This window comes from Chaetodon trifascialis, chromosome 20 (assembly GCF_039877785.1).
Source record: "Chaetodon trifascialis isolate fChaTrf1 chromosome 20, fChaTrf1.hap1, whole genome shotgun sequence".
Lineage (NCBI taxonomy): Eukaryota > Metazoa > Chordata > Actinopteri > Chaetodontiformes > Chaetodontidae > Chaetodon > Chaetodon trifascialis.
The window spans coordinates 8107369-8126434 of record NC_092075.1 but is presented as its reverse complement, the minus strand read 5'-3'; the positions used below and the strand labels follow the sequence as shown (position 1 = coordinate 8126434).

Sequence of the window (19066 nt, the reverse complement as noted above, 5' to 3'; positions counted from 1 at the left end):
CTGTCCTGTGAAATATCTCAACATCTGCTTGATGGATCGATGCCGAGGATGTGTTGTAAAGACTTTGGTGAGGCCCTGAATTTTCCTCTAGTGCCACCGTGAGGTTTACATTTGTGGTTTGAGCTCAGCATGAAGCCAACTATTACTGGAGTTTAACTGGATGTATCCATCTCCAAGTTTGCCTTTTGGCATATGATATATTTTTACCCTGAATATGAAAGGAGCCAAAATCCAAAGCAACAATCTTTGCATTACACTTTGCCATAATCATGCATCATCATATGTAATCACCTCCAGCTATGTCTCTTCTTTAACTCCCACCACACAGGTGCTGGTACTATTAAGTTGCAGAATGTAAGGACATGACCACTTTGTATGCTGGTAGTCATGCTTAAATGCTAAGCACAGCTTTGAGCACTGTAGCATTGCAGTGACGTGAACATCATGCATGATAAATAACACCGGAGCCACTATACCAGTAAGTCCATCCCGACCTTCCAACCTTTAATTACCCACCTGCCTCAGTTCCTCCTCTTTCACTCTCTTCCCAGCTCTGTCTTTAACTGACTCACAGGGATTATGCAGTTCAGTGTCATCACTTATCCCGATACTTCAAAGCAGCTTTATACGGGAAGTTTTAATTTCAAACTCCAGTTATTCTTCCACACGTGCACAATGTGCCCCTCTCCTGCAGGAGAAGCCAACGCTGCCTCTCCGTTAACATGTGGCACGACGTAAAGAGGTGCATGCAATTTCAACATTGCATGTGAATGGATTACGGAGTGGGCTTAAAGTCTTATCTAATAGACTTGATCATGGATGTCAGGCGTTATCACAGATGTCATGTGGAAGGCTTTGAGCATCACCAGAGCTGCACGGAGTTGCTAAGCTTTTGAAGACAATTTCTGTAATCACACCTACCAAGACAACAGCTCCCCTTTATTTAAAATTAAACATTATGGAACAGCTAAAATAAGACACCAGAAGAAGTAAAGCAGGATGTGGAAGTGCATGGCTCGCTCTCACAGTATCTCAAGTATCCGCTAATGTTACCATCGATCCATCCATGATAACTGGATATATGAGATACCTGATATATATATATACTGTTTATATAGAGGCAGACACAGGAAGCCTTATTCTAATAGATAAATGATTTAGCACATAGCTGCACACCTACATGTGTGCGTCTGACAGTATTCACCTTGCAGCTCCGCTCTGTCATCACCTTGATCGCAGATAGCTTCAACAAGCTGTTTGCGCCACTGATGTGAGAATTCCTCCTTCATTTGCACTAAAGGGCACTTGAGGTCAGGCCCTCGCTTTGGCCACAAAAGCTGTTTTTCTTTATCGGTGTAAAGAGCTGAGCCACAGCCGGCTTCCCAGCGTCACCTCTAAATTTCCCACTCAGGTGAGCATTCCCTGTTTCTACAGTGCTGGGCGTCCAGTTTGAGCTTCACACGCATTTCATCAGCTTTGTCAGAAAAGAACCCAGAAGTCGCTGTGCTGACAGCTCATCCAGAGCTGCAGTGGTTTAGATATAATCAAATCAGATTTTGACTGACTTGGCTTTGAGAATGTTTCAGTTTGAGCTCCCTAATCTCAGTCAACACAGAGTTAATTTTCTTATTTGCTGAATCCTGGACTTTCCCCTCTTCACTAAGCAAGCATCTTGCATTTGAATGCATATTAAACACTGCTGGTGTCAGCAGATGTGTTGTACTGCCTAAATTTGTGGTACATAAATTAACTGAATCCATATCCGCTCCTAAAATTACACCTGTTTTTGTCCTCCTCATCAATGAGACATAGTGTAGAAAAAGATTCAGCACCATTATGAGCTTCTACATTTTTTAGACCGCGGCATGGCAGCACACACGTCACCTCAAGAGCCTGTAGCTTGTGTCATGTGCTACATGTGCGTCTGGGAAATAAGTGTTACTCTGCATGTCACATGTCAACATCTGCATCTTTATAGTATATTAATTTAAAACAGGCATGCAGCCAAACCACCAGTCACCAGTTGCTTTATTTCTGATAGGTCAAAGAGGAGGGGCATAGGAATCATGGGCCATGTGCTCACTAAGCTTTTACATTAATTACATTCAAACATGTTTGATTGCGGATGAGTCTGCTAGCCAGCGTATATACTGATCCAATCCATTATTGTTTCTGAGCTTTAGCTCAGTTAGCAAATGATAGAAAAGTATTCACATTGACTTTCTGTGAATAGCACCTGTCACATAGCTGTGTAACACAAAGTGCTTTACATAATAAAAACACACAAAAAAGAAACATTCCCACCCCGACCCCCAACTCATCCATTCCCTCCACACCACCCCGATCCATTACAAACATTAAGTGATGATATTACAAATACTGCTTCCATAAAAACAGGAAGTGCTATCATGACATTTCATGAATCTGTAATCAGGAAACACAGGAGGAAGGATAAACATATAAAAATTCCTAATAACCCAATAAAATGCATTAAAAGATATTAAAGGTTCATAAAATGTAATGGATAAGTCATAAAATAAATAATGTGTGTAAAACCAGAAGTGTAAGGCGGGGCACTAAACAAAAAACAAGGGTAAAATAACAAGAGCATAAAATAATAAAACAACTAAGAGGAGATGTGATGAAGTAAAATCTGACATAAAATATCGCTTTTGAAGAGGGAAGGAAAATAAAAAAATACACCACATAAAACCAATAAAGGAAAGGTCAATAAATAAAATAAATAAGGCTCAATGAAGGTTTCTGTGTGTGAATTTAACATTAAATATGTTGTTTGTTGAGTTGGACTGACCAGTTTTCAAAAGGCAAACATACAAAGGTGTTAAAAACCAGAACTAAGGGCTCTAATGATTGCTCAAAAATTCAGTACTAATGCATTATAGATCACTTCTTGATATTTATAAGAACACCTTTTGGGTCTGCAGGTTGTTAAAAATTCCTTCTTCGCCGAACAACACAGTAACACTTTGCTGCAGACTTGATGTTTAAAACACATTATTGATGACTCATTAACATTTATACCTGCAAAGGTGATGAGTATTGGAAAGTGACCAAATCCAGGAGTTTGTTAATGGATGATTTCATATAATTGCATTATTACAAAACAGAAAGGGCAAACTTTGATGTGACTGGTGTATAAAGCAAAACTAAATCACTTATGAGCCATTAATAAAGCCAATATTTACAGCTTATAAATACTTAAAAAAAAGTGCTTGAAATATGGACCAAGACCTCTTTGACTGAGGACACCTGACTGGAATTCAGTGGCGCTCTGTTGGAGGGCAGCCTGGCTTGTTGTTGACACATGGAGGTGCTACACATGGCGCAGCGGCGTGGAATGACGAGACATGACAGCTCACACCAATGAATTTTGTTTGAGCAAAATGGCGCTGAAGAATGTTTCACACTTTGTCCTCACTGCTGCAAATCACTGAGAAACCTCTGGACGTTTTGGACAATTGTCAACACTCAGAAAAGCCAAACGGGAGCTTAAAGAGGGCGATATCAGATACAGATATGTAACCTTCATCACCGCCTATCAGCACAGCGGTGTGAAGAATGACCAATGCAGCCTCAGTGAAATGACTGATGGGATCACTTGAAATGTTTTAAAAAGAAAGGCTCAATCTGCTTTTTTTTCACCTGTTTTAGACCTGTGGTCATCCCAATGGATTTTCCTGACCTTTTGTGAGCTCCTGCATCTGTGGAGGGAGAGAAATTAAAGTAACCATCAAGTGAAAAGTGACTAAGTCTTATGATTTATTCATAGTGAAGGTATTAATATTCACTGAAATGAATCATGGACATGGCAGGCACAGGTCAGATGAGGTGTTCTGGTTGATTTCTTGTAATTGTGTAACAGATCTCGATGCTCTCCCCGAGGAGCTGCCTCTGATGTCTGGGTTTATTACAAAAGCCCTGGCAGAGCATGGGATCCAGCGGCATCACATGCTGTAATTACACCGATGGCAATTAAAGTTGCTAATAAGTGCCCCCGTCCCAGCTCGTGGGATATTCAGCATTTAATGGTCATCATTAATTTAAATGGAAAATTACATTACACTGTACAGTAAGCAGCTATTGTCCCCATTCAAGGCTTAGTCACAGTCCAGATGTCATCCCGCTGTTTGAACGCCAATCTCTTACATAACTGTGCAGGTCTCGATGGGAACGCCTGGCTTAAGAGTAGTATTGATCTACTTTGCTGCAGCATTGCATTTAAATAAAAGTTACATAATGTTGTCTGCAGGGTACAGTCTTTAAAATGTGTTAGAAGGTGTCAAAAAGTCAAACAAACATATCTTGCTTTGTTTTGTGTGTGAGTGCTTTTTGCTATATTGATTAATATTGTTGCAACACTGACTGATACCAGCAGGAAGAGGTTCAATCCTTTGTTATAAGTTTCAATATTAGACCTGTAGCAAATAGTCACTACTGCCATGGTCTCATTATGTGCAGGTGTCAATTTATCAAAAATTTAATTGACTTTTTTTGCCACTTGTCTGGGTTCAGGTTGCAAAATTTAATGAATTGTATCATTAAGAATAATTTCTTCCTTCCTTCTTGCTGCAAACAACCTGGCTGTAGGAGCACTCATTGGCTGGCATTAATCCAGAAAGAAGGTTTACTAAAGCCAGGATTTGAAGGTCTAAATTCTGTGTCAAAGTCTAAAAATAGTGGAATCAGCCTATGCCATGACTACCATGTGTATGTTTTTACGTTGTAAATTCTCTGAGGTCGCTGAAACCCCCAAATTCTCTGACACCACTTAATGTATCAAAGCAACATACTTCCATATTTGCAAGTGCTATAACTGAAAAGTTACATAGAGGTCAGTCCTGGTAAAGAGGGAAGTCTTTTCCACCAAAATAGCCAGTACATTTCTGTGGATCAGTCGCTAATCAGCCCCAGTATTAGCCCAGAGATCTCAAAGAATGATGGAGAGCTGGAGCCAGCTCTAACTTTGGCACCATGGGAGTATTAATAGTAACGTCTGAGGCTGAAGATACAGTGATACAGTGATTATTTGGTATTACAAATAGGGACAGGTGGATACAAAGAGACAGTGCAACATACTCACAGACGCTGAGCCAAGTAAATTTAGCTGCAAGCTCAGGAATGTGACCAGGATAGCAAAGACAGAGGCTGCAGGTCTGAATCTGAGTCCAGCTGAACCGAGAAACAGTATCTGCTGCGGGACAGACAAATGCAGCACTTATAAAATCACTTTAAATCGCACTTTACTTGCTAAATGGACACGTCATCGGACAGGAGGAGGCGTTCTGAGTAAATCCAAGCACAGTGTCACTTAACCTTATCAGCCCCTCTGTCTAAAACCACCAGTGGCTAAATCCCAACCTTGTCTTAAAATTTGTGCGTGTGTCCTTCGTATCTGCATGGATTCTCTGAGCCTGCACTGAAAGGAAAAACCTCAGCTCCCTGCTTGTGCTGTGGACTAGAGATTAATTTTAAGTCCTTAACGACGTGCTGAATGTGGCACTATTAGAAACCAAGTGATGAATTCAAAATGAAGGAACCCCACGGAGCACTTTGCAATCATTTTAGGACTCCTTAAAGAGTTATAATGGAGGTGCGGTGCAGAAGGGGTGGGAGACAAAAAGGCCTCTTCTATTATTGCTGCTCAGCATACCTGTTTGTCCTCTAGCATTTTAATTAATTCAGATTCATACATTTTAATTAATTTTGCTTTTGTGTTGGTGGGTGCTCCCTTGTGCCTCACCTTATATAATGTAGCTTTAATTTAAATCAGTATTTTTCAGCAGTAGAATATATGAAAGGATAAGGCCGGAGACACTCTCTATTGCTCTTATTATCATCAAATCCCATGAAAGGACCAAACCTAGCAATGAATTGCTTCAGCTAACAAGCTGTTTAATCAAAGCCTAAATTATTCTTCTGTCGGAGACCTCCACTGTTCTCCAAAACCCAATCAAACACATCAGTGAGCCACGTTTTTGCAAACATTCCTTCGTCAGGATGAACACTAACTTATTTTAAGTCAATCCTGCACACTTTAAAAACTGACCAGCACAGCAAACGTGTATCAGTCCGCAGCTGAAAATAGTCCCCAACAAATGCTCTATTTACTCCTGTTTGAATATCGTTTTCCCGGCTGTTTTAGGACATGATTAAACCTTTTTTAAAACGTCATTAAATCAGTGAGTTGTTTGTAAAGATGGCTTGCTGCAGACACTGTAGGGAAGTCAGAGATCAACAGTGTTGTGAAATTGGTCCGAAATCTCTCATATGTGTCCAGTAGTTTGAGATCTGTGACTGTGAGGGAAAGACTTGAAACGCCTTCTCTCATTGATTCAGTTTCCCTTTAGTTTGTCACCTCACTGTATGTATGTCAAATCAACATAATCCCTGACTGTGGCAGTTTTAATCCCTACTGTATTATTTGTCTTTTCTTTTTTTAATCCGGTCTTGATTTTATCCCATTTCACTATATGTCCTTTCTTTACCGTCTTTGCATTTAATCATTGTCGTCAGCGAAAGAGACCTATATATAGCATTAACATCCATTCTGATGCTATTGAAATCTGTTAGCTGACAGAGCCGCACGGTACATCATGTTTTCAGCCATGTATACGCGTAGCCTCGAGGTTTGTTCGTATGCGTGCAGGCTTTTCAGATTTTTCAATTCAGCACTTTAGACTGTGCATCATTGTCCTGGCTAAGAGCATATCCGCTTCTCTGATTTGTGCAATGAGCACAACATGTTTTGAAAGGGAATCACCCCAAAGTGGCACATGTATAGATGAAACGAGTGGATTCATGCAGAGTAATTAGCCATTAAAGAGGAAATGCAGAGCAAAGGTTGTTGGTTGCAGTTTGAATATTAAACTCAGACCAGCAGTGTGCAATAATAATAAACATATATTGGCTATATTAGTTCAAATTAAATAACCCAAAAAGATCATTTGTTTACATGTATTTTCATCTCTGAGAATTTAACATGACAATATGAGCTTTCTGCCAAACATTGCATATTGGTTTATTTTGGAACGCATGTTTTTCGTAAGGCTCCTTACATATAAATAAAATATATTTAATAACGCACACATGGTGTTTGAATGTCACTGTGGGACATTTAAGCTAAAAAGACAAAGAAAGACAACTGCTAATATTTATACATTTTGTTTATTAATGAAAAAGACCATTGTTTATAATATATATCATTTTTATTTGTGTTTTTTTTTTTCAGGGGTCACTTCCCCAGTGTTGTGCATTTTCACAGTTTTAAATATTTGCCAGAACTGACCCATTTTCAAGTATCGGTGTAAAAATCAAAGCTGAACAAGAGAACACCAACTGCTTTAACTATTTCAGTATTTCCATAAAACAAACCCAGTGAAATGAGAAACATACATCGTTGCTCATGTGATCTTATGTGTTTCTTAGAATCAGGATTGTATTTAACCCATAGGACTGTGTTATTTTTGAAAGTACAGAGAACACAAGATGAACTTTTCTTCTTCATGAGACAACACCAAAAAATAAAAGCAAGGAAAGGCAGGTGGTCCTGAGTGTGAACTTGGGATGTTTTATTGGTTTAAGTAATGGGATGATTATTCTGATGGGGATTAAATAATGACATAAAGGTCTGAAGCGAAGGTAGCAGCCCTCAGAAGAACTGTAATAGCGTGGGTTTAGGAGAGGAGGCTTTCTGTCACTTGGCACAGCCCTACGAGCAGAAAACACGGCGACAAACAATCGTCCACATGACCACAATGTGCATTTATGATGTTTTTCTGGAAATACAAATATGCTACATGCATTTTAATGATCAAAAACAATTGGAAACTGTCCTATTATTAAGTGCCGAGAGGTTTTTGAGTCACTCAAAGCGTGCTACTGCATAGTTTTGGCTTTGTCCAATTTTGGCACTTTTTGCCCTCCATACAGCCAACGAACAGTGTGAGGTTTTGTTTTTCTGTGGCTTAGTCAAGGAAGCACATAAAGCATCTATGAAGTCCTTTTCTTGTGTGAACATAACACACATATACACACCAGGAGCACAACTTTAACAAATTTGAACACACACGGAAGACAATTAGTGCTCCTTTCCTACAATATAACATGAAATTCTGTTCATCGTTGACAGGCATCCACTCAGTGACCTGAATACTTCCACTTCTCTTAAAACCTCACTCTAGTTTAACGACACAAAACACACATATCTCACTTCCTGTTTGCTAGTAAACAGCTGTGTGTGTGCATATGGCTTTGTTAGCATGTGCATGTGTGCAGATGGTCCACGTGCAGGGCTGATAGATGAGTCCACACTGCCAATGTGACACTGCTGTGACAATCAGATACCACGCCAGGCCTGTTCCTTTCCCCTCAGGGTGTTTGTGTGTGTTTGCGAGGGCAAGCTCTGTCCCTGTTTTATGACAAGGGCATTACCTTCCCTGCAATGTGACTGTGTGTGTGTGTTTGTTTGTGTGAGAGAGACCGAGAGAGAAGGAATCATGACTCAACAACAGCAGAATCAGTGAAACTCCTCATCCCGCCTAAATCCCTCAGATTGGATTTAACACACACGCTCACGTGAATACACACACACACACACTCTGAGTGCCACTCTGCATGTCAAGGTTTAATTACATTACGTGTAGTCCAGCTTGAGTACTAGTGTCCATAGGTCATTGCAGCACATTACGAGGCAGTCCACGATGCAAAGATGGCCCCCGCGCCACGTTAGGTTAAAGGTCACTGAGCTGCAGGCTGCAGCTTTCTCTGCTGCCTTCAAAATGAACCCCAAATTGAAATGACTCGTGGTTGACATCCAAGTTGTGCTTTGCAAATGTCAACGTTATTTTGAGCTGGCTTTAATGTCTAAATGGATTCAGTTTGTTGTCACCCTCACATTCGTTCCTTCACAGCCGCTTGACTGTCTACAAGTACATTTTAAGACTCTGACAGCCCCCCTCGCTCAAACACTTTGACCCTGACCTTTGCTGTTTGACCTCGCTCAGACCCCACCCATGACTCGAGCTAGCCCTTGCATTGCACAGCACGACTCGGCACAGCGCGGTCCATCTAGGGCATCTAAGTGTGTCACTGCAGATCTAATTATGACAGCAGTCACCCAGTAGCCTTTTTAACTCCTCTTCTCCTTCTCCCTTCTCCACCAAGGCCCTGCGACCCAGCCTGGAGCGCAGGCTATCATGGTTGAACCAAGCCGAGCAGGAGTGTCTGATGTAGCTGTAACGTGAACAGTTTAGCTGGTGGCATCAACTGGACATCCTGATTTGACGTTTGAGCTCTGCCTCGGCCAGATATTGTTTGACTTTTACTGCATTAATCTGCATGGGCTCTGCAGAGCCTTTAGCGAGCTAACTCTCCATCGAGTGTAGGGTTGCACTCTCGCATTATTGGATTTACACACTGGAACCATTTCACTCTGAGTTAAAGAAATATTTGGACATTTTGGGAAACTTTCTTGCCGAGAGTTAAACGAGAAGATTGATTTTACATGTGTGCTAAATATTGAAGCAGCAGCCAGGAGACGGTTGTCTTAGCATAAAGACCTATTTTTAAATTTTGTATAGCAAAAAAGACAAAAATGACAAAAGACATAAAATGTATTAATTACTGAGCATGAGAGGTACTCGTAGGGTATTTTATTACATTTGGGCAAAGCCAGGCTAGCTGTTTCCCCCTTTTTACACACCTTGCTTGGCTAACTGCTGGCTGTAGCTTCATATTTAGCATACGGACATGAAAGTGCTGTTGATCTTCTCACCTAATTACCAGCAAAAAAAGTGAATATTTGGGGTTCCCAAAATGTTTTAGAAGTAGCAGCCAAATCAAACTGAGGTAAATCACAAAATAATTCTGTTTTGTTACAGCAGAATGAAGAGAATATCCTATGAAACACAAAAACAAATGTAGTCTGAACCAAGTTTGATGTATGACTGCTTTGTACAGTCGATAGTAAGGATGATGCTTGTACACTGAAAAACAGCAGCAGCTGACTGATCTGTGTGAAATACATGAGTGGATCAGACTGGCATGCAAATTATTTCTTTGGTTGGAGTCGAATACACAGAGACTCGTTGGGCAAAGTGCACTTGCTTAATGTTAACATTTGAAAGTGAATGACTGGTCATGAACAGATAAGAAAGTATGTGAACAGAAGTAACTTTTTACTCATATTTTGGCTTCCTGTGATAAGAGATAAAACGGTCTGATGCCAAATTCAGCTTTTCTCTCTGCTTTTAAAAGAGTTGTCAGTGCACAGCTGAAGCCCTTCTCAAAGATTAAGAGGTTAAATGGGCGTCATCTCATCTAACGTTGGTATTTAGCTGACCAGAGCTGCTTGTTTCTGCGTGTATTTGTGCATTTGCTGGCGGTGAAATGAAAGGAGGAAAGCCCCACATTTCTCCAGCGAGGGCTACAACTGGCAAAGCACAGAAGTGGGTCATCTATATGCCAACCGAGCAGTCAGGATCAAACTTGCATGCCTCCTGCTCTGCTTTTCAGCCCCGACAACAGATGAAAAGGAAAGAGAGAAAGAAGAGAGGAAGGCAGCAGGAGGAGGAGGAGGAACAGTGGGGTAGATGAAGATTACAGATGATTGAGGATGAGGGACAAAAACAGCTGACAGACATGTCGGATTTTAATACAATAGGAAGAAAAGGGATGTTGTTGAATTAAAGGAACAATTACAATGTGTGTAAGAATCCTGTTTTTATTCTCCACTTATTCTGAGTTATTCTTCCCCGTGTGTGACTGCTTATTAATAAAAGTATTGATTGTGAGCAATGCAAAGAGTTATTCGCTGTGCAAGAGAGAGCAAGCCGGACGGGATGGGTGAAAAAAGAGAAGGGAAGGAAGTGAGACGGGGGCCCTGAGATGGAGTGATACAGAGAAAGGAAAAGCTGCTACGACTGCCGATACACAGCATGAAGTGAATGAAATGAGGTTAACGGAGGAGTGCTTCTGAGTGCTTTTTGCTCAAGTTGTTATTGCACGTTATCGTGTTGAGTGCTACAGACGAGAATCGGCTTCGCTGATGTTCTCTGTTTGTCTGTCAGAGCACCTCCTCTGTTGCATAATGCACTTGAAACACTGCTACTTCACTCGGTTGTGTAACTGCGTCTACGCATAACGCTGGTCGTACTCGTGAGACAATACATTTGTCAGGTAAATGCAACTGAGCATCAAAGCTTCAGAGCCGGATCTTCTTCTGCGGTGTCGTTCCTGTCCTAAACCCACACATGCCAGCACCAACAGTCTGGAAGTGTCGGGACAAATGAGCGAAAACACTGCATTGCACTTTGTTTAAGGCTAAAAAGTTTGCAGTGGAAAGCGATGTAAACTTAAGGCAGCATGGATTGAATGTCTTGCATGTTTTTTAAAAAAGTACTAAAATCTAGTATGTCACCCAATGCAGTTCGCCGTGTGACAACAAACAGAACTGAATGCGCTCTCTCCCACCCCATAAATAAAAACACAACTGGTATTCATACACAAGGTTTGTGCATATCCATGTATGTAGCATGTGCGCAGACATGGTCACGTAAATACTTAAATCCACACACACTCACAAACCCCATATCACTTGATTCAAACAGCCAAAATATAAAATGAAAATAAAAAAACAAACAAATGCTCTAGTTTTTCATTTTTGCAATGATTTCATTTAGCACAGTGCGACCCGACCCAGTTTGAAGGTAGAATGGTTGCAGTTTGTTCGCTCCAGTTTTAAAAGTGTGTTCAAGCCCCCACCTCAAAGCGACAGCTGGTCTTTTTTTCTCAGAGCTGGTTTCACTTGTCTCTGCCTGTTTTTGTCTCTCTGTCGGTCTTTTTGAAACGTAAGACAGAAGAATATAGAGGCTAAAAACAGGGAAAGGGTTAAAGCAGTGAGAGCTGGTGACGAGCAGGAACAAAAGAAAGAATGACACTGTTAAGGTATCCAAGGCCAGTCTGGTCAGTGAAACAGGTCAGTATTTGGGTGGGATGACCACCACAGGGTCACCATTCTTTGGCCGCCACATCAGCACCTGGGCGTCATTGGCATTGGGCTTGACCATGGCGTTTGTGGGGATGGGCTCATTCTTGCCCAGGATCTGGGGTTGCTCCTGGGCCAGGGGCTCGTTCAGAACGGCCCTGTGACCCAGAGGCTTCTCCGGGTCCACTCGGATGTGAAGCCGCATCCTCCAGCGGATCGTCTGCAGGACGAGTGTCTCTGAGGTGGCCTGGTTGATGGCCACCAGCCAGGTGGTAAAGCTCTGGTCGCGGTGGATGCTGCTAAGCTGAGGCACGTTGCTGTCGCTGACGGGGACACCCCAGGTCACGCTGGGGTAGAAATTGTCATTCATACTAACAGTGAACTTGCTGTCCTTCTTGGTGGGGCCTACGACGGTGCAGGTCTCCGTGGTGTTGCCATACCACGGGTAGTTCACCCCATCCGAGTCGCTGATGGCCTGGATCTTACCATCACGCAGGTCGGGGAGCTCCCAACTTGACCTGGAAGTTGAAAGGAGTCACAGATGAGGATTTACCCAGAAATGTAGCAGAAGTGGCTGTTTAGTACTACTTTGGTCATTCGTTTGACCATAGTTTTGCTTCTCATTTGTATTGGTTATCATAATGTGAAACACCCAAAACACAAACAACAAGACCACTTCCTTTGGAGGTGAAACTGGAAGAAAGCATATGTGAAATGTGCTGCATTGCACAGGAAAACTCCTGCATGCACAAGTACAGAAAGCCAAAGTTTAACCTGGAAGTTGTCTGTAAACTGAAATGGACGTACAGTTTGTAGTTATGTTTTTACTGACTCCATATTGATCTCATCTTTTCTATTACTGGTATAAATCATCACCAAAAACTATAAAAATAATACCCAAGTTGTTATAAACCAAAATCATCCTTTAAATGAATGTCTGGCTCACTGAACCAAACCAAAGAATCCACACGACAAAGCTCTCCCGTCTAATCCTTTCTGTACAGACAGCTGAGAGTACAACAGTGTGACCAGCGTCCCTCTCGATATCACCGTCGATCTAACAGGACATGACAGAACTGACTCAGAGCCTCACAGCTGGATCTTTCCACCAATTTTCAAACCGCTGAGGAAAAATACAATACAACAATAAAATGCTGTGACACACACAGCAGGCGACACAGAACAACTTAAGTGACCTGGTACCTCCGGTCTGTCCGCCTATCGATTTTCTGCCCGCAGCAGGAAAAAGATTACCTTTCATTCCCTGAAGCCGCGGATCAGCAGGACAGAGAAGATAACAGTGTGATCAACAGCCACATGACTTGCTGCCTGCTTGGCCTGGCCTCAAATTGTGATTTATGTATTCACCCAGGGGGTGAGATTAGCATGTCGGGCATGATAATAGCCTGGCCCTGGAGTGTGTGAGTGTGCATGCGTGCTCTTGTGTGTGCATATGTACATTTCTGTTCTGAAAAATCACATAATCCTCTCAACTGGTGCCTCCAAAACAATTTGCAGCAATTTTCCATTTTGCCATGACCTCAGATGACTTCAGGACTCAAAATATTTCAGCAGTTAATAAGTGCGTCTGATTCGCAGTGAAAAAAAAAACTTCACAACGTGGAGTCGTCTACCCGCGGAGGAACTTTGATCATGAGTGAGGAAAGCATTGCAGAGATACGGCTCACTTCCTGTTTGTGTCTTCACTGCCTGCTTTGTCACAACCGAATGGTCTGCAATAGATGGTTTGAGTGTGTGTGACGGAGGAGCTGTTCAAAACTAACCACTCAACTGTGACTCCTCAGTGTCACTTATTGTAAATGTTGCATGCGCTCCAGCACAGTGATTCCCTACCAGGAGTACTTATAGACAAGATGTACTTCTGCAGCTTCCACTTTTAAAGATTGTGGAGAAGCTCAAAAAGAGTCAATTACGATCTGACTAAAAATATATATGTCCACACATCAGAACACCACAGGTTGCGACTGAAAGAGTGTACAACTAGTTAGCAAGTGAGCAGATAAGTCTTAAGAGTTCGCTAAAAGTAATGGATAAATGCAATATAGTCAACGGTTCAAAGCGTTGAGCTACAGTAGACAGCCAACATTAAAATTAAGTTAAACAGTTCAAAGCCTTTGCTAAAATTCTGGATTAAGTGATTGAAATTCACCAAGTCACCGCCACATGTTGCTTAAAATAACAACCTTGTTTGTTGCTTGACAAATCTCGAAGTGGAAGTCGATTTCACGAGCTCTGAAATTGCACTTATTTGCAGTCAGCTTCATTGAGAATTTGTGCTTCTACTGAGCAACGCCGAATTTCACTTCCTGTTTCTGCGACTTTCCAGCCACATTCATTTGCATGTTCACAGCAAATGGTTTAGATTATGCAAATTGTGTTTGATAACACTTACTAAAGACGTCCAAGAGATGCTTTCTTTCATAGGTGGTGAAGATGGGATCAACTTTGTAGGGGTGGAAGTGAAGAAACAGAGTGCCAAGGCAATTAATTAACCAATTAGAGCAGCTTAAACCGCACCACCTGTATGTGTGTGACTACCACACTGCTCTCCCGAAAGTTGGCAGTCAGTTTTGTGTCACTTTAAGAGACATTACAGCCACAAATGCTGCTATCAAATTGCTTCAAACTTACAACAGATAAATGTGAATTTCAGTTTCACTTCTACACTTCCTATTTTAGCACCTTTACATTTTTAGGGTGTAGTCAAAATACACTTGTGCTTGTCTGTGTGTGTGCATGCCTGTTTAGAAATACAGTACACACAAACCTACAATCTAAAAGACAGATGGGAGGAGAGGCAGTGAATGTGTCCAGAAACCTGAACGCATCGTCCAGAGCCAACAGAGGAATCATCCTCATTACCGTCCTCGGCTGTTCTGTCCAATTACGGCACCCCGAAGCTTCATTGCCATCAAAGAAACTACTTAGTATGAGAATCGGTGAGAGCAGGCTCATCACTTGCATCCCAAGAGCGACTTAAAAATGAACATCAAGAACAGGTGGCCTTGCTGTGGTCGTTTCATGATTTCAATATTAGAACATGGTGATATAAAAACTTTAGATTTTCAGTGCGTGAGCTAAAAAAAAGGGGGGGGGGTTGCCTTTGCAAACACTGCTGCAAAGGTGGGTGGGAGCATTCCAACAGCCCTATATATAGAGCTATATATTCTGTATGTGTGTATCAGTTACATGTTGGTTAGATCCAGCATGTGATCACTGTTCCTTGGCGAAGCGGTTTGTTTCTATTCAGACAAATGGAGCGATTTTTGAGGACGCTATCTCTTAATTTGGAGTTTTTTGGGCACAGGTCATTTTGAAACTCCGTGTCTTATCTAATTTAGCCTTAAAGTACACATCATGTGTGAAAGCGCTGGTAATTGTCTAATATTTGACCTAACATGACCCACTTCAGAATAAAAGTCCTTTTAAATGAAGGATTTTGCATCCTGTCAGTTGGCACAATCTTTCAAGGAATCTTTCGCAACTTGAAACATGAGACAGGAAAGGCGATGTATTGATTATCTGTTCATCCCTCCACTGTGAGCACAGCCGCGTCTGCTGGGAATCGGTCTCCAATTTTGTGTTTCGGCCTTCAAAATAGCAAACGATTCTGCCTTTTGTTCGCATTGTGTTTCCAAGTTGGATATTTTTGACAAAAGAGCCAATTAACCTTCAGCTAGATAAAAGAGTGAATGTTTGCAAGGCAGTAATGTAGCTTGGATGAATGAGGCAATTACCGTAAACAGACATGCAGTTTACAAAATGCATTGATCACACTGGACTTACAGAGAGTAACCGAGGCTTCTCTCACTGTCTCACTCGCTGTCACGCACATACATGCAGGGCCACACTGGGGTGGAGGTGTCGGGGAGGGGACTGTGTCTCTAATCTTAGACATGCAGCACTCAAACATCCTCAGCTGCAGTATCTACAGATAGAGCATGGTCTGGGTACATGTCAGCTTGTGGTTGCCCACTAAAGGATGTAAGATGAATGCTGCCTGTCTGACATCTGTCCCAATCTCCCCGACACAAACTCCCAGCGAGAGAAAAGAGAAAGAAAAGGGAGAGAATGAAAAATAGACTGTGAACAACCTCTCTCTGTCACAGGCAGATTCTCTTAAAGCTGAAATTTGCCCACGTTTGTCTCATTTATAACCGCTGGTGCAGAGTAACGATGTATTGACAAGTGGAGGGATCTGGAAGGTCATACCAATTATTTTCCATCACAATGTCCTGCTCTCATATCTGTCAGGTTTTGGAGAATTTTGTAGCCTGCAGGCGTACAGCCATAAGCCCGAATAGCTGAGCTCCTTATTGAATATTGAAGCAGTCCAAGAGACAAGTCAATTTATTTAACTCTTCTCATCTTCCTGAATGCAGGTGTTTATGTGTAATATTTTGATTGCTGCTGTCCAACTGGGCAACCATAGATGAGTTTCACTACTTTAAAATATTTCCACTTAAGAATCAGTTTAGCATTACTGTAATACGAAAAACAGGAACACCAACACTCTCATAACTTCGTCCATGGGATTACACTGAAATGCAGGTTCTCTTTTCATGTGTGACTCTTTCTGATGCTCTCCGTGACCCATCCTAAAGGTTTGCTTGAGTTGGGTTTCCTTTCCTGAAGTCCAATCTGGCTAAAATTGTTCCTTTAATATCGGGAACAGCTCGTTGTAGAATTTGTGGCCCTAAAATTTCTCCATGTAATTCTCTGTTTTGGGTGACAGCACTTCCTCAAAAAGTGTCTAAAGTTAGCTCATGTTTTAGCTAGAGTTGGAGGATACTAACAAGATATATGTAAAAGTGATTCCATGTTCCAAAATACAGCATATCCACTTACTTATGTTAACTAGAGCTTGAACCATAAATCAATTAATGAACTAGTCAATCAACAGATTATTAATCAGCAAGTATTTGGTTCCAGCCTCCAGGATTTGCTTCTACTCTTTGTCACATATTGTATGATAGTAAACTGAATACTTTTGAGGTTTGGACATTTGCACCTGTAGACAAAGCAGAGGGCTTTAGTGTTGGTGTTCAATACTCCAAACATGAGGCGTATATTTCTCATTCATCCCTGGAACTCAACCAGATGTGCTCAACACCTGCTCCTCGCCTAACAACGATAATTATCAAAGCCTGACGACAGAATGAAGAAAGTGGCCATCATACTCACATCCCTTTGTTTCCATACGTATTGTAGAACTCCATATGGTTACAAGCTTGAATCCAGCCGATGGTCCATGTCTCTTTGCCGGCCACTGGCGGCACGAGGACCCGGGCACAAGCTCGGAAGTGCGGTGTCCGGTAGCGCAGGACCACGCTGGATGACTCGTCGATGCTGGTGGGGTTGGGATCGATGGAACTATTCACCTCCAGGACGATGATACTGTCACGGAAACTCTTGGGCTTACATCTGATACTCTGGATACAGCCCATTGCATTAAATAGCAACACAGTCCACAACAACGTCCAGAGGTCTGGAGGAGAAGAAAGACGCATGGATACAGCACGAAAATCACCACAGATGGATCCACATCATGCTCTGCCCCTCAAAAATATCTTACCAGTTTAAAAAGAGTTAACTTATAGCGGACTGTCTTTTAAAAAAAAAAGAAAAAAAAAAAAAGCCATGCATCTTCGATCCAAAACTACTTTGAGAAAAGAAGAAGACGGGCTTAGAAAATGTTCGTATTTGTAGAGCGCATGCTTTCCGGTGCGTAAACGCAACTTCAGCAGGTGCACTAACTTTCTTTATCCGTGCACTGATGTTTTCATGCAACGAGTCATTGCCTCCTAAATGTGCTTCATCACAACGGGACTTCTGGCAACATGCATCCAAAGGAAAGGTGTGCGTAAAAGGTTCCAGTTAATTATGAGCTTAATAATTTTAAAAAACTGCTACTGTGACATCTTGGCGTCATATTCTCTTTTGTGTCATTCTTTATGTCATTAACAGATAATCCCTGCGCTATGCAAAGGCTGGGGCTCCGTATGTCCAGCTGGAGTCATAATCAAAAATGTTGCGCTGGACAGTGCACTAAACGACAAACGGCAGCTGAGGTGACGCTCACGCATATGCGGAGCAGCCTGGTGTCCACTTAATCCGCAATAACCTCAATTCCTCACAATAAAAAGTGTAGTTTAACGATTTAAGAGGGTTACACTGGACGTTTTTACACATGTGCGGATTAACGGCTCATGCGGTGCAATTGCACAAATTGTGGACTATTTTTAGCTGACAAAAACAACATGCAAAAAAGAAGTCTACCTAGACAACAGTTCTCTGGAAAGTCTCCTGTGTCTTCAGCGGGGAGAAATCCTGGAGAAATCCAGAGCGGACGGCGGCTCGCACAGTTCTTCGGTCAGAGAGGTAATTCCGTTATCTCCTTCACACCCGCTGCCGTTATTTCTCCTCCAGAGCTGCAAATGATTTCACCGTCCGGGGAGAGAGGCAGCCTTTCCACGAGCACAGAGACGGAGCACCGCGACATTCAGATGACACCGCCGGGTCAACTTCAGCGCCCGTGTCACCGGATCCATTCTTACATCTGAATAATACTATTAATAATGAAAATAATCACGCCTCTGGAGGAGAGAGCTGCCAGCTGTCACATAGTGGGACCGAGCCGACTGTTGCAGTCCTGCGATGGGATGCGGTTCAGCCGAAAGTCCTGCACGACCCGTCATTTCTCCGCGCTCGTCCCATCGCTGCCACGGCAGGTTCACCCCGCTACGCATTGGTCTGCCTCAGCTGCCAGGGGAGCAGCTTTATAAGTGTCTCTGAGACGACACTTCCGTTCTGAGCTGCAGGCATTCTGGGAAATGTAGGCACGCGTGGCAGGCCGGGTTGCTGTGTGACATTTAAGGAGCCTAATCAATAATCGAATCTGGTCATCGTGGTGTTATTTGTTCCTACATCTGTCATGTCATGTGGAAAGTGAGCTTTTTATTTCAGTGATCGGTCATGTGTTCCACAAAAAAATTTATTTATTTATTTATTTATTTATTTATTTATTTACTGGCTCGCTTC

General features: G+C 42.1%; 1 protein-coding gene across 2 annotated transcripts; it reads right to left on the bottom strand.

Moving 5' to 3' along the window:
- Window positions 1-8184: 8184 nt before the first annotated feature.
- On the bottom strand, window positions 8185-18780 carry fam78ab (family with sequence similarity 78 member Ab). Of its 2 annotated transcripts, XM_070988227.1 has the most exons (3): window positions 18305-18780; window positions 17210-17513; window positions 8185-12522 (listed from the first exon to the last, which is right to left on the bottom strand). In XM_070988227.1, exons 2-3 carry the CDS (start codon window positions 17470-17472, stop codon window positions 11997-11999), a joined length of 789 nt encoding a protein of 262 aa, XP_070844328.1. In that variant the 5' UTR covers window positions 17473-17513; window positions 18305-18780; the 3' UTR covers window positions 8185-11996. The 2 variants fall into 2 exon arrangements, with proteins under 2 accessions (XP_070844328.1, XP_070844327.1); XM_070988226.1 differs by lacking the exon at window positions 18305-18780 and having other exon boundaries at window positions 11873-12522; window positions 17210-17621.
- Window positions 18781-19066: the final 286 nt, after the last annotated feature.